The sequence below is a fragment of the Musa acuminata genome, chromosome BXJ2-9 (genome assembly GCF_036884655.1).
Source record: "Musa acuminata AAA Group cultivar baxijiao chromosome BXJ2-9, Cavendish_Baxijiao_AAA, whole genome shotgun sequence".
Lineage (NCBI taxonomy): Eukaryota > Viridiplantae > Streptophyta > Magnoliopsida > Zingiberales > Musaceae > Musa > Musa acuminata.
Genome location: NC_088346.1, coordinates 2,638,326 through 2,654,059, shown reverse-complemented (window position 1 = coordinate 2,654,059; position 15,734 = coordinate 2,638,326). Strand labels below are relative to the sequence as shown.

Genomic DNA, 15,734 nt, shown 5'->3' with positions numbered 1-15,734 from the left:
AAGTTAAGTGCAAAAAGAATAGAGAAGAAAGAGGGAGAACGCTCACATATATCGTGTTTATTCTTCATCTTCTTCAATTTTCTGGCCAAACCCTCTGGGCCCAGTCCTCGCCTTGGCCTTTGCTTTTTTTCCTCCCTTCTTCGTCTTTTCTGCCTCCTCTTTCTCAAATTTATCTCTTTCTCTTTTCTGAAGAAAATCTTGCACTGCCAAGTAGATCACCTGCTCCGATTGCAAAACCAACAATTTACGACAAAACAAAAAAAAAATCAAAATTTGTCATCGTCCAAGCAAGCAAAATCCCATCTTTCAAGTATCACAATCAAGAAACAAGAAAAGAAAGCTCGCAAACAAGAATCTAGCCAACCACTACAATTGGTCACCAGAAAGAGGTAAAAGAGCAGCCTTTTGACTCCAGTCACCAAGGCTACAAGTGGTGACTGGAGTTGGGCAAGGGAGATTACCCCTACGGTGAGCATGAAGAGCCCAATAAAGGCGACGAAGAGAAGAGCAGAGACGACGGTGGACGCAGCGCTTTCTTCGGCGGCGGCGGGAATAATCTCCGGGGGCATAGCGTCCTCCGCGGCAACTGAAACCTGCCAAAGTCAATATCTTTTGAGCAGATCTCTTCCAAACCTTCTCTTTCACGTCCACCCATGTCGTCGAGGGCGAGCAGAAGAGGTCAGCGGGGGAGTTAGACCGAACCAGAGCTTAGAGGAAGCACTAAAGCCGCATTTCATTTCGGATGAAAATATAAAAATAAAAAATAAAAAAAATAATTTTAATATCAACAATGGAGGATTACATGATCCTCACCTTTCGTCGTCGTTCTTTTTATTCACAACAACCGCCCATAGTCTCAACAATGTCGTCATCCGTCATCATAAATTGAAACGTTAAAATTATCTTTTTATCTTTTGTTTTCATATTTTCATCGATAAAATCGATCAATATTAAGATAAATAAAACTATATATTTCATTTTTAAAATTATAGAGATTCTAATACAATTTTTTTAACTCTAAGGATATGGATAGTAAGGGGATCTAACTGCAAGGGATGATATGTAATTAGCCTGATTAAGTTCGGGTCTTTACACTCAATACAAAATAGAAAAAAAGGGAGACCAAAAAAGAACGAGCAAAGCCAATCAACTTCTTGTCGAAACAGATGCAAATACATATGAAAAGAAGTTTCATTTCTTAGAAAATCATGACAAAATGTCCGCTAATCTCCTCTCATGTGACTCAAAACTGTCACAGTCAGTAATGTGACTCAAACCCTTTCTCCGAACCTGAAAAATACTGCACCTGTCCCTGAGTTATGATCGGCTGCATACTCTGCTCTCACCATCCCAAGCTTCACACCGGCGCCATACGACGAGCCATGCCCTGCCCGATGGAAGAACTCGGTTGGGTTTCCTTTGACATCCTTAGAACTACCAAGATCATTCCCGTGCTCTGCAAATGCGTATATACAGGTGTTCTTCACCTGGATCCTCAGTTCGGCAGCGAGCTAAGTATGATTAAAGCATGGTTGGGTTCTAGATGTATAAATACAAGGAAATAACACTAAGGATGCCTACCTCGAGGATGTTTCTGCAGGCACCCAACTCGCCCATGTTGTATCCTCTTACGGAGTAGGGTCCTCCAAGAGTGAAAGCATCGTAACTTGGGAGGTCTGCCACACAGCCACCATAATGTCCATGCAGAACAAGAACAGGTGGTGGTGACTTGCCGACGCCTTCCTCGACTTGCTTCAACGGAACGAAGCGGGTTAATGTGAGTTGGTGTCGATTGAAGAAAGGAAAATTGCTCCCAATTCCAAGGCCTTGGTCTAACTGCAATGAAAGAAAATAAATGGCAGAAACAATGCATTAGAAGAAATATAAGATCGATGTGAATGATGGATTTCATTCTTGTTAACCATACAACTTTTGATGCACAAAGTCCAATTTTTTTTTCAAAAAGATTTCAAGTTGAGAAATAGGTCTGAGTGATGATCATTTTAGGCATTGAACATAGATGCACTGAAATGAGCTAGTCATGGCTACATGAAAATTTAGAATGGTTAGATGTTGTGCAGTCCCTGAAAAATAGAATTTTAGGCAACTAACTTTTAGGTGTGATACTATTCAGTTCATCTCTATGCTTTTCCTAAGCAGTGTAGACATGCATCCTCAATAAGATACCACTGAAGCTTTCACTGGAAGCATTCTATTGTTCACATTTCAATTAAAGCTACCCCACATTTGAGATCAGCATTCAGAACTAAGCACAGATGCCAAAGATATGAATTTGAATGTAAATGAAGAAAGTAAAAGACGAAAAGATACCTGAAAAACATCTCTTTGACCAACAATTGCACCATTTATAAATTTTGTGTTATCGCGAGTTATATTTGCCACGTGTTGTAATCTCCTCCATCACAAGTCCATAAGTGAATTTGCTTTGTCTAGTGAAGTTCTGAATATTCAATGATGAACATTATTTAAAAAAAATGCAGAAGTAAGACATATATATATATATACATGTGTATAGATACATATATACATATACATGTGTATATATACATATATACATATATATACATACATATATATATATATATATATATATATATATATATATAAGATAACAGATTGCTTCAACATTAACACCAACCTCCGTTATATTTGCTTTTAAGCCCACCCTGTCAATCCACACTGGTGGAACTTCATCAACACCTGGCCCGCCGGTGAAAACAGGACTTAACTTCCAGCTGTTAAAGCAGCTAGCACGAAAGGTCCGGTTGCGAGGGTTGGTCACACCATCCACATACGGATGCACATATTCAAGCTTAAAAGACAAATCATCCTAAACAAGAAAAAACAGCACAATTAGATACCTGCAAATCCTGCTAAATGAATATCTATTAACTATAAGATAAAGGTGAAATGCTGAGGCCGATGTTAAGGTTTTAGCTCTTGTACTAAATTTCCTAACTATATTCACAAAAAGGCAAATGAAAAGACCATTTCTATGTGAACCAGCTTGATGATTAACAAAGAGAATCAAGCATGCATGACCATGAATAAGGAGCACACAAAACAATGCCACAAGTGTTCCAAGTTGATATGCAACCAACAGAAAATATCTGAAGTTCTAAAAGCAGAGAATAAATGATATGCATCATCAGAAAGAATGTGCAGAATTTGAAATAAATGTGAATAACTACTTTCTGCTCTGTTAAAATTCAGAAGCTTGATTTCATTCTCGTGTTAAAAGAACCTTAAAAATTGTAAACATTATCCAGAATTCACAAACCTGAGGATTTAGCAGATTGCTAGATGTCACAGAACCAACTATCGATCTGTTCAATCCATTGATGTTCCTGTGTTCAAATGAAACAGTTCCACCAGGTTGAATTGATGCCTGAGAATAGGAAGTCTTTGATATAAGAATAGGAACTTGATGGAATAAATGAAATATCCTTGCAACTTTCCCACTAACATTGGGAAAAAAACATGTGAGATCTGAACAAATTTCACAAATTCTAGAACATAATATTCTTTCCCATTAACATTGGGAAAAAAACATGTGAGATCTGAACAAATTTCACAAATCCTAGAACAAAATATTGTAAGATCTTTGCAGACAGAAATACCAGTGTCGGCCGTCCGTTATGTCCAGGCACGATATTCCATTCTGAGCTTACTTCAGCTGATTTCTGTTCCAATTCTTTAAGCTTGATCTCAACAATGATTCCTCCTTCATTCTTTTCATCAGGTCGTGGGTTTACTTCTATGTTAGAGAACAAAGAAAGTGAATTGATATTCCTCAAAGCTTGTTTCCCTGCTTCCATATTGAAGACATGTCCTGCTCGAAGCTGCACCAAATAAATCACACAAGTTGTTAATAAAGACGAAAGTGTTTGCTGTTTAAAAATAAAATAGTCACTGAGACATAAAAAAATTATTTTAAACTAAAAACTGTTTAAATTGTAATAATTGAAACCAATCAAGAAATAGTCATAGATAATGCAGAAAAACTTGTCCTAACATCTGCAAACCTATTACAAATCACAATATATATCCAATTTCCAAATTCTCAACTCAAGTCCCATGATCCGTGTATAGTCTTGACCTCGGTTCTAGAACTGATGGTTCGGATTTCGAAACTAACGATTTTGGTTCAGCGGCATTTGGAACTGGAACTGGTTCGGTTCCAGGTGATTTCAGTTCAAGAACTGGCGGTTCCAGTTTGGAACTGCATATTTTATTATTTATTTATTTATTTATTTTTGAATTTCTGATAATACCCCTCCAATTAACTGTTTATTAAACTATTAGAAGGGTAGATTCAACATTTAAAAGGGCATTTAGTTTTTTTAATTTAGAACTGAACCGAATCAAACCACCGGTTTCGGTTCCTTGAAATTGGAACTGGAACAAAATCGAATCACCCTGGTTCAGGATCAATTCAGAACTGTTGAACCATTGACCAAGTTCGGTTCCGGTTCTGCAGTGGTTCAGCTTTGGTTTGAACCGAACTAGGGCTAGGGCTAAACTGTGTAATTGGATTGGACTTCTGAACTGAACCGCAGCCAGGGCAAACCGTGAATCATGTCTCATTGTCTATGCACATTACTGGACCATAATCTTGACGATCCTCTCTCCTAGGTGGTGTGAGTTATGACTCAAGCCTCATGATTCACCAATGTGAATACTTCAATCACAAGTCTAAGATGTCTAGACTCTGTATGGAAAATAAAAGAAAAGCAAAGGAAAAGATTAAGATTAGGCAGATAAGCATGTTCCAAGAAACATTTTCGCCACTCACAATTGGCTCAGGCAGTCTCAACAGAATTACTAAATAATATCCCAGCACTTGGGGGCTTTTCCAACATACAATACTCTATGGCCATGAACAAATTTGACTTCACATATCAAATTGATTCTTTCTTGTGGTGATTGTTTAAGCTAAATCTGAAACAATAGAACAACATGAAAACCAGTGCCATCAGAATGATTTTTCAGAGTTTGTATTGCAGCACTTCATGAAATGTCCTATTCAAAATACAGCATCCACCCTCATGAAACAAGTTTTTAGCCACCAAAGGAAAAGTTTCATCTTGTGCAATGGAAAAAACACACAGCATGAAATAAAAAACAGAAGGTTTTCTATTCAAGCGAAGGAAAACAGATACTAATTAGTCACACAAAGATTACCTGCTTTGGCAGCTCCCGGCGAATGACCCCAAGTTTGGTATTCCCCTCGCAGACATTCCCAAGCTTATCTTGGAATTGGATGGCCAGCTACGTGATGTCCCCTTCCACGACCTCGCAGACCACCTCCCTCGTGTTCAGATTCCCGAAGTTGACCACCTGGGCGCAAGCATACCCCTCGTCGTGGTACCACTTCTGGACCCGGTCCCGGATCCTCTGCAGCAACCTCGCGGTCACCCTCCCTTGCTCCCGAAGCATCTGCATCACTTCCCGCTGCACCGTCACGGGCAGCAAGCACGGCCTCGACCGTTCGATCCTATTCCTGTAGTCCCTCTCCTGGTTCCGGAAGTATTCCAGCTTCTCCTTATCCGTCATGTCCGGGTCCATCTCCATCTGCTTCGACTGCGGCATCAGGCCCACGTCGATGCACCGGAATGAGTCGGCGCCCTGCCACGTGCTCTCCAGAAAGGATACATTGACGGCGAGGGTGCCGTCGGGCTTTGTCTTGCCCTCGAGGTCCACCCGCTCGAACATGCCGCAGGAGGCCAGGGTCTCTAGCTCCTTCTGAAGCTGGGCTTTGGTGTAGACGCCGCCGGGGCGGAGGGAGACCATCTCGAAGAAGGAGTCCTCCGTGCCGGCGACGGTGCTCGGTCGAATAAGAGGATCTCCGAGATCTTGTACCGCTTAAGCCCGCTAAGCTGGACGACTATATTCGCAGGGAGTCCGTGGGAGTCCCACTCCACGCTGCCGGCGGATGTGGCCTGCTCTTTCTCGTTCGCGGACGCCGGCAACGGGGAGAACACATTGGACCAGAAGCCACCCCCGTCGCCGCCCCAGCCCCAACCACCACCACCTCCTCCTCCTCCTCCGCCGCCGCCGTTAGCGGGGGGGAGGAATGGAAGAGAGATGGAAGAGGAATCCGCCGCCCGCAGCTGCGGCGACGGACGCGGCAGCGGAGTTGAAGACGGATAGGGTAATCTTGGGTTTCAACGGAACGGGAAGACCATGGGAGGGGGATCTTTCGGAGGAGAGGTCGCAATCGGGAAGGCTGGCAGCGAAGACGAAGGAGGAGGCAGAGGATGAGGAGGAGGAGGGTCTGCGACGCCATGGGGCGGCGGCGGTGGAGGAATGGGTTTGGGCACGAGGGAATTGGGTCGGAGATAAGAGAGCCATGGCGGCTTTGCTTCGGAAGAGAGAGGAGGACGAGGCCGAGACGATTACGAGAGGTTCTCGGCGATAATATTAAGGAGGTAATGTTACCCCACTGAGCTCACTTTTCACGTTGCCATCGGTAGAGAAGACACGAAGGAAAGACACGCGACTAACGGCACCAGGCGGTGACGAGAGATGAATAAAAACCAAAGTGGGTTAACTTGAGGCCCATCAAGTGACCCAGATCGGCCCATATAGGAATCATCAGAGCTAATTGGTAATCTTAAAGAGACCCAACTAAAAAGACCAATAGTAATCCATAAACTATTACATGGGCCGGACTTATTTCATGAACAGTGTTCGATGCGATCATAAATACGCGATCGTTCTCCACGTTAAAACCTCGGTTTCTTTGTTGGTCATCAACACAGTGCTCGATCGGCTCGGCTCGACTCGACGAGATAGGGTTTCTGTTGGAGGGACGGAGGAAGCCCTCGGGTCGTCGCGGCGATAAGACTTCGAGGGTTTGGCTCGTCTTCCTTTGCGTCGATACCCTAGACGACGAATAGGAAGATGTCGGGCGGCTTCTTTCGGGTAAGCGAAGCCCCGCCTCTCTCCTTTCTCGGATTTGATATTTCCCTCGGTCGCCCCCTTCCATGTGCCCCGATTCGCTTCCAATTTCTCGCAATTTAGGGGGTCAATTAGGGTTTTAATGGCTTCCTGACCTGTGGATTTTAGGGTACCTCCGCGGAGCAGGATACTCGCTTCTCCAACAAGCAGGCGAAGTTGCTGAAGAGCCAGAAGTTCGCTGCGGAGCTCGATCACCCTGTGAGTGCTCGTTTGGTTGATCTACGGTTCGATTGCGATGGATATCTCATTTGTCATTAAATCTGTGGTTTGGATGAGAAGATCTGTCGAAGAACTTTGTACTAGTTTGTAATAAAAGCGTGATTGTTCATTATTTTGTATTTATTTGTCATGTAAAGAACGCCTGAAAAGACATCTTCGTTTTTCCCTTGTTGGCTGTTCACAAAATAAAATCTTGTTTTGAACTCTATCTGTAGGTGGATATGACAAAGGTGCAGATGGATGTGATCAGGCCATGGATTGCAACAAGGGTAACCGAGCTTCTAGGTTTTGAAGATGAAGTCCTCATTAACTTCGTATATGGACTTCTTGATGGCAAGGCATGCTATTACTAGTGTCTATTATTTTAGTATACAACAAATGCATTGCGTTGAATATAGTATCAAGTGCTCATTTCCAAGTTGTCCACACAGGAGGTAGATGGTAAACAGATTCAGATCCAGCTCACTGGATTCCTGGAAAAGAATACAGGAAAGTTTATGAAGGAGCTTTGGGGACTTCTGCTCAGTGCACAAAATAATGCCAGTGGTGTCCCTCAGCAGTTTTTGAATGCCAAAGAAGAGGAAATGAAAAAAAGAAAGGTTTTTTGAACTTTGATTCTTCTATGCTGCTCGCATTGTTTAATTCTTAACCTTGTATTCTTATATGCTGTTACTGTCATAGGTGGAGAGCGATAGAATTACTGAGGAGATTCAGAAGAGAAAGGAGAAAGAGGGAAGAGACTTTGAACAAGGGAATAAAAGGAGAATGGTATTTAGCTTCTCTGATCTGCAGTTCGCTTTTTCATATCTGAACTTATTTTCTGTTTTAACTTGTGGTTGTCTCTCTATGCCATTCAGCTAGCCTCTCCGATTATTAGGGTTCATATACTTCTTTACCTCAAACTACTGTAGGATGTGGAGGCTGACAATTCAAGATTGGCTAATGCTACTTCTGGCTGGAGTTCGGAACATCCACTGGATAAGACTTCCAGTGTTCAGCCTGAGACGGAGAGAGATGTGGACATGCGGCGGAGTCCAATATTGAAAGGACGGTTAGTAAAGAATGCTTGACACACTTTTTAACCCGAGCTGTCTTTTTGCATCTTGTCATTCTTCATATATGACAAATATTATTTATAGGAGAACTTGATTTCTTCTGATAGGCTTTTGGACATCCACCAGAGTTATTTCATTCCACGTGATGTATAAGCTGCTTAGCACCTTTTGTGAAGTGTAGGATTTTTCTTTTTACTGTCATAAACTACATTTCTTTACATTCATGTCATGTGCACTTGTGCACTATTTAAAAACATTTTGAAAGGCAGAAATTAGACCAAACTCAATCTGAATGTTGGATTTACTCTCTTGGTTCACATGGGTCTCCTCTTAAGGAATTGCCAAGTGATATGCAGAAACTGGACTTAGAAGTCTCCCTACTTTCAAGGTATGTGGACGATGATGTTTTTGGTGGGTTGCCTTCTTTAGGTTTATGGTTCTCCAAAGTAATTGTATGGTTACAAGTGAAAACTATGTAGGTATGACCTTGATATTGCATTTGGTGTTGGCGCCAACCCCATGTTGCCGTCATGATGGCCTTATTAAGTTTGAAGTCTGACATGTCTACTGTGAATTAGTTGCACAATCAACAATAGAAGTTTAAAATTCCTGGGAAACTTTTGAGAGCTGCAAATTTTAAAGAACTTCATTTTGTTGAGTAAATTTGTGATTCAAAACTCATTTGCGCAGCAACAATGTGTCTTTTCTTTTTTGTCTTCGGATTTTTTTATCACTGGTTAGCTATTGACCTTATTTTTAGTTCTTTCACAATGGCTATGCATTTCAAATAGTTAATTAGGATTCTTGTTGTTTGTCTGTAGGTTTCCTTATTTTGATCCATTTCAATAGTTCTTCCCTTCCTAGAAACACCAGTAAGTGGAAGAAAATATGTTGTGTGTTTTCTCTTTCTACTTAATTTCCCTAAATATCATTGCCAAACTGCTGACAGATCTTGGAGTATACTTCTCTAAGTCACCCAATTTCTTGCAATATTCTTATATACAAGGCATAAAGATTGTTGCCTATAAACACGTTGGTATTTGGACAATTAGATGTCAGATGATGACTTAATTCTGGGGATTTTGTAATAATGAGTTTTTTTCTTTAACAATAAGTTTTTTTCTAGTTAAAGAATATATGTTTCTGATAATTGATAGAGTTGAACTTTGTAATACAAAGTGATATGCTCATGTACATGCAAGTGTTTTTTGCATGCCTGTATACAAGTGGTTCACAGTATGGGTTTTGCATGATTAATTGTGTGGAAACTTCTGGGCAAGCTAGCTATCAGCATACGGATATATTTTTTGTTTGCAAGTGTTTGTGGATATCTTAACATATCATGTCAGAGGTATCACTATTTACTTTTTGTTTGTTTCTGGAACAACTATCACAATAAAATATTGTTTCTTCTAATTGTTGACTGTATAGATTGATGCATGTTGGCAATCTTCCCTTTGCCATTCTTGTGCACATTGTATTTTTACATTGCTTCATTTTTCCTTGTTGCTGATGCAACTTCCTAGCGTGTACTTGCTGATTATATGGAATTAATTGTTATACTCGATTTTCTTGGTTTTTGTAATTCTACTAGATATTTTTTTAGCTTGGAGGCATTTGAAACCATTTGATTGTTGCATGTGCTTTTTACCTTTGTATGGGGAGGGAAAGCTTGGTCTTAGTATTTGTTGGTTCTCATAGACATGAACAGGATCGCTTTCTTGTTAGATTTATTCCAATTAGCTTAGTAATATTGAAGGGGATGAATTGTACTTATGAATCTTTGGTAATGTGAGCTTGATTAAGCCATAAGCTAATTTTTTTTCTCTTGTTTTTATTTAGGCTCTACATTTCTTCCCACTTGAATGATAATTCTCCTATTCGGTAATAATGTTTGTTGTTCATTTATGCTCTCTCCAATTATTTAGGAATTATTACCTAGTTTTAACTGTTAATCATAATTTCTTTCTTTAGGGCTTCTTTACCAAGCCGGTCATTCAGCAAATCAGCTTCTAAGTCTGGGATATCAAGATGCCTTCTCTTTTGTGATCATTTAAGAACTTTCCTTAAAACTGAGACTTGATTACATACTGCTTCTCTCTACAAATATTACAAGCAGTATTTGATAATGACATTATCCTATTCCATGCAATTGTTGAATAACTTGAATTGCTGTGTACATAGGTGCGTAGTTTCTGAGCAATCTACTTAGTTCCTCTTCATCATTCATTTCCCGAAGTTATTTATTAATCCAGTAAAAGTCTTTAACTAAAGGCATGTACTAAAAGGTTTTTAATTTTGCCATATATGTAGATCTTAACTGAAAAATAAAAAAACTGATAACCTATCATGTTCTTTTTAATGCATAAATGATGATTACGTACTATTGAACTTATTTATACAAATCATATGGAAGTACAATTATGGGTGGCTTGTTGTTGATATGTTTTATACACGATGAAGAACTCTATATTGATGTCTTTCCAGTTACAACTTTATATGTTGTCTATTGAACTTTGTTTTTACTAGAAAACAAGGATATAACTAACCCATATGTTGCCAATCAAAGATAATTGAAGTTTGCAGGCCATGGTGGGGGGATGGTACTTATGTTGGAATGAATGAGTTTTTTTTCTTGTTTTAAGAAATATGGGTGATCATATGTTAGTTTTAATTTAGTTGGCCACCACATTTCTTAAACGACATACCATAGATAAAATATCTGAAAAGGTACCTTTTAAAGGCATCTCCTTCTAGAGAGGCTCAAGTATCATTATATGAAAAGAATACAACTACAATATTACTTGCAATATCTTGAGGAGACATGAGAAACTCTGGGGTCTTCGGTTTATTTCATTTCTTTGTATATTTTACTCATATTTTTTCTGGATCATATAGTTTCTACCATGATATAGCGGTTTGATTTTCTCCCCTCCTTTTGAAGTAAAAATCTAAGCTGTTGAGAAATGCTGTTCTTTTGCTTGTAATGAAATTTTTTGTATTTTTGACAGAACACTTGTATGACATGACTTGTGGAACATATATCTAAAAAAGATCATTTCTTGTCACTCTTTATTCATATAAATGGCCAGTTTGGGCACCATGAAAAATCTAAGTCACAATGCTCTTGACTTAATTGTAGGCATTACCTTACAGAATTCACTGGTAGAAAACAAACCCCAATAACAGGGACATTATGACTTGTTGTTGTTGTAATATAGAGAGTGAAGCAATGAGTGTCTCATGAAGAATGGAGAATGACTCTCTCCCCCTTTCTTTTCTTTTCATTTCTCTCACTTTCATACGCACCTTAAGAGTCTGTGGATGGATGTCAATTTTTTTATTGTCACTTGATTTTTGTAAACAAAATAAAAAAGAGATCTAAATCAGCAAAGATGATAGGAAGGAATTATGGGCTATGGTTTGCTGAAATTTTTTTTTGCGTTAGTGCAGCGTTAAGCATCATCATGTTCATCTTTATATTGTATGTTTGTTGGGTTTAAGATAGTTTGAGGCATTGCTTCAAAAAATTTATTTATGCGAGATGTCAAATGATTGTCAGTATTTCAACTTTTTGGTAACATGTCAATATGTTTCACGGCTGGTCGTCGAAGAACTATGGTGTTGCCTGTATTACCCATGTGGAGTTCTAGGTTTTTTTTTATATTTTTGTCCTCTGTTTAAATGTAGCTAGTTCTATTGATCTAGTAGTCAGTTTTTTTTATTTTTTATTCATAAACGACCAGTGTTATTTCTTGAACTAGATATTTAGCACTAGCTTTAATAAATTCATGACTCACTTGATGCAACATCTGTTTATTTTCTTGCAAGTCTTCTATTTGTGTTTCATTTAGTAGGAGCCCTCTGATGTTAGTTTCTTCTAAAGCATTCTTGGCTTGTTGTCTGTGAGAAACTAATTTATGTATTTGTTTCATAGACAAGTTTCTTCTCTATATCTTTTGGTTTGTTGTGTTGGTTCTTTGGCAATAAACACAGTCTTTTGTCCTTCATTTACCAGGAATGGACGATCAAGGAGTGTCTCTGTTTCATCTCAGTCCCAAGGGCATTCAGTTTCACCTATTAGGCAGTATCATTCTCCGGGCAGGCACTCCATTCCATCTGAAAGGCGGCACAAGTCTACAGCTCGAAGTTCCATTTCTCCTCGCCGCAGATATTCCCCACGGAATAACTGGTCACCTTCGAGGCACAGATCACCTTATGGTAGACGAGGATCACCTTCAAAATCAAGGCATAGATCTCCTCCACTCATTCAACGAAGATCATCAAGGTCTCCATCATTCTTGCGCCGTAGGTCTCCTTCTCCCTCACACCATAGGTCCCCAGTACAAAGCCGCAGGAGATCACCCTCTTCCATACGCCGCAGAAGGTCACCCTCTCCCTCGCGCAACAGGAGGTCACCTTCTCCCATGCACCGTAGGAGGTCACCCTCTCCCACACGTCGCAGGTCACCCTCTCCCATGCGCCGCAGGAGATCACCCTCTCCTGTGCACCGTAGGAGGTCCCCATTTCCCATGCGCCGCAGGAGGTCCCCATCTCCCATGCACCGCAGGAGGTCCCCATCTCCCATGCACCGCAGGAGGTCACCCTCTCTGACACGGCCCAGGAGGTCACCCTCTCCGACACGCTCCAGGAGGTCACCTTCTCTGATGCATGACCAATCTCCTATTAGGCACAGGCCTTTATCTCCTTCAACGCATGGTTCTTTGTCTCCTCTGAGGAGACCGGCCCCACATAAGTCTCCACAACAGAGAAAGACGTCTCCTCTGCATTCACCAAGAATCTATCGTGCAGATTCTCAAGTGTCTCTGGGTGCAAGGAAGAGGTCCTGATGCTGAGATATTCTTATCTGTTTTAGGCTATCTGATTATTCCCAATGCTTCAGTTTGTATACCATGTCTGAACTGCTAATATATGTGCAGGAGTCGGAGCCCTTACATGAGTAGTAGCCCATCTAATCCGGCTCGTAGAGATTCAAGTAGGGAAACTGATAGGAGAACTAATGGCTTTGATTCCAAAAGATATCAGGATGAATATACATCTGAGAGGTAGTTCTTATAGCAGTTCCTGTTTACTCATTGTCTTTAGTTTGACATCTTTATGGAGAGTGTAACATATCTTTATGGTATATTGCTACAGATGTTCTTAGCTTAGCCTCTTTTTTGACAGATAGGTGCTTCTATGTTGCAAATGATGTTTGCACTCATTCTAGACATAGACTTTTATAGACATGATAAGGATTGATCACTAAATGATATTGCAGGGTCGCTGAAAATGCCGCTAAAAAAACTGAAAAGCAAAGGCTTCACAAAAGCCAAGGAAGGAATGGCAAAGAGGAACAAGCTAGTCCTGTCAGGTAAAGCCTTTTCTTTCATTCTATGCAATTTAAAATCTTTTCCTTGATTCTAAGACCATGCACATTCTGATTATCAGGGAGGATGCCCATCATAGAACTGAATCCTCATCCAAGAAAGGTAAAAATTCACTAGCATATGCAAAGAAGAAAATATCTCATGCTAATTAATTTAGTTGGATATATGTATAATGTATTAGCAGTTGATCACTCTCCAGGTACTCGAGGTCATCCTACTAATGTGAAGTTAAAACAGAGTGAAAGTGAACATAACAGGTGATCAGCATCCTATATTTTGCTTTTGTCTTAATTTCTCATAGTTTTCTTCTGTCCTGAAGTAAATTTCCCCATATCCTTTTCTGTTCCCTTTCTGATGCACCCAAGTAGATATTCTTGTTAGCTAATCTCGGTGAATAATAGGCATGCAAACACTTACAACTGCTAAACCTTTAAAAGCATGACTGTAAGTGTTAACACAGTTCAACAGGAACCATTCTTGATGTTAAAACTTAAAACAAATAAGATTGAAGTAGAGCTAAAATTCTAGCACATTCTGATAAGTAATTTCTTATAAGTCAGTGTAATAATTTGTGAGTGTCCACCTAAAAAGGAAAACAAGTTGAAGTTAGATTTGCTAGGTTTTAACAGTGCTGAAGCAACAGAAAACTAGATCTAAGGATTTTGAAGGCAGAATGTTGGGGTGGCATGTAGAGAATGGAAGGTGGAGTGCGTAGTGAAAAACTATGCAAGGAGTGCTTCTAGTCAAAAGGAATAAAATAGTTGTTGGATCTGTCACAGTGGAGGAAGAACAGGTATCAGAGAGAAGCATGTAAGTTTTTCGTTCAACATTGAGCCTGCAAGAATTGAAAGAGATGGTGGGTGCAGCAATTGTCTACCAAAATGAAAGCAAATCTCCCTGAACATTGGCTCACCATTTACATTTTGGTTTATTTGGACCTGTTTAGAATTGGTAATGCTTAACTTCTATTTGAGTCAAATCTTTTTTAATAGTTCTGTAACTCTTCTGGCATATTTATTTTGAGTTTACAAGTCTGATGGGCTTGGACCAAACAGACGGTGAAATATTCGTCTTTTCCCTCCACCCCCTCCTTTTATTCTGCTTTTCTGTAGAAACAGTTCTTTGTCAACATAGCCTAGTAGCTGCATGGATATTTGACAAATCATATTTATGCCTGGCAGTAATATGGATCTTCCTACAAGACACGTACGACAAGTTTCATCAGAATCTCCGAACGAAATGGAATATGATACAAAACACTTCAAAAGACCCAAGAGAAAACAAGAGACAAGCAGTCAAAGCAATCCTTCGGATTTGGAAGGGACTGATACTCCCAAAAACAGGAGTTCCGAGAAGAGAAAGCATAAAAAGTACGAGCATAAAAAGGGTTCAGATGACAGTTCTGAATCTGATTCTGATCCTGAAGCTAAGAAGGAAGCTAAGAGAAGAAGGAAGGAAGAAAGAAGGTTACGCAAGGAGGAAAGACGAAGAAAGCGCGAAGAGAAGCACCAGAAGAGGTTAGAACGCCGTGCGAGCAAGCTTAAAATGCGGCCGATGGATACCGTGATGCCCCCATCTGATTTTGAGAAAGAGCACAGTGATGCTGGCAAATCAGATGATGAAGCTGCGACTAGGAAGGGTCCTCACATAGCTGACGCAGAAGAAACAGAGTCCGAGGAGAAGCAGCTTGAGATCAAGCTTCGGGAGAAGGCCCTGGAATCTCTTAGAGCAAGGAAGGCCACTAGCCATTAATTTATGGTCACCACAGTGAGATTTAACTTTCCTTGATTTCCTGCTCTTTGTGATTCTATTTGCATTTGACACCTACCACCAAGTACTAGGCGGCGTAATCTTCTTGTATATCAGACTTTTGGATGTACTCTAATTTTACTCTTTGTCAGCAGCTAAAAATTATTTAGATGATGATTTTGTTGTGTTAATAGTTTGTTTTTGGTGACGTAGGTTTCTCTCTATGCAAGTTCTTCAGCTTGCTTTCTTAGAACAATGACGCCGCCGTTGGTGTACTACACACATTTTGTCTTATTAGCAGGCCGAGAGGTGAAGAGTACGAGAGTGTTCAGCTGTA

The 15,734-nt window shown here is 40.1% G+C and overlaps 1 protein-coding gene and 1 pseudogene across 3 annotated transcripts; one reads left to right on the top strand and one right to left on the bottom strand.

The window, feature by feature from the left end:
- Positions 1-1,130: 1,130 nt before the first annotated feature.
- On the bottom strand, positions 1,131-6,428 carry LOC135622454 (protein TOC75-3, chloroplastic-like; annotated as a pseudogene). Its single transcript, XR_010491059.1, has 7 exons — positions 5,206-6,428; positions 3,642-3,863; positions 3,302-3,409; positions 2,660-2,851; positions 2,332-2,461; positions 1,582-1,836; positions 1,131-1,511 (listed from the first exon to the last, which is right to left on the bottom strand). The product of XR_010491059.1 is annotated as a protein TOC75-3, chloroplastic-like (transcript).
- Positions 6,429-6,758: 330 nt separating this feature from the next.
- LOC135622453 (uncharacterized) lies at positions 6,759-15,571 on the top strand. 2 transcript variants are annotated; one of them, XM_065124323.1, is made up of 12 exons: positions 6,759-6,948; positions 7,093-7,182; positions 7,419-7,541; positions 7,635-7,802; positions 7,885-7,971; positions 8,115-8,254; positions 12,277-13,101; positions 13,199-13,324; positions 13,540-13,632; positions 13,710-13,750; positions 13,848-13,905; positions 14,830-15,571. In XM_065124323.1, exons 1-12 carry the CDS (start codon positions 6,928-6,930, stop codon positions 15,398-15,400), a joined length of 2,343 nt encoding a protein of 780 aa, XP_064980395.1. In that variant the 5' UTR covers positions 6,759-6,927; the 3' UTR covers positions 15,401-15,571. The 2 variants fall into 2 exon arrangements, with proteins under 2 accessions (XP_064980395.1, XP_064980394.1); XM_065124322.1 differs by having other exon boundaries at positions 13,833-13,905.
- The last annotated feature ends 163 nt before the right edge of the window (positions 15,572-15,734 follow it).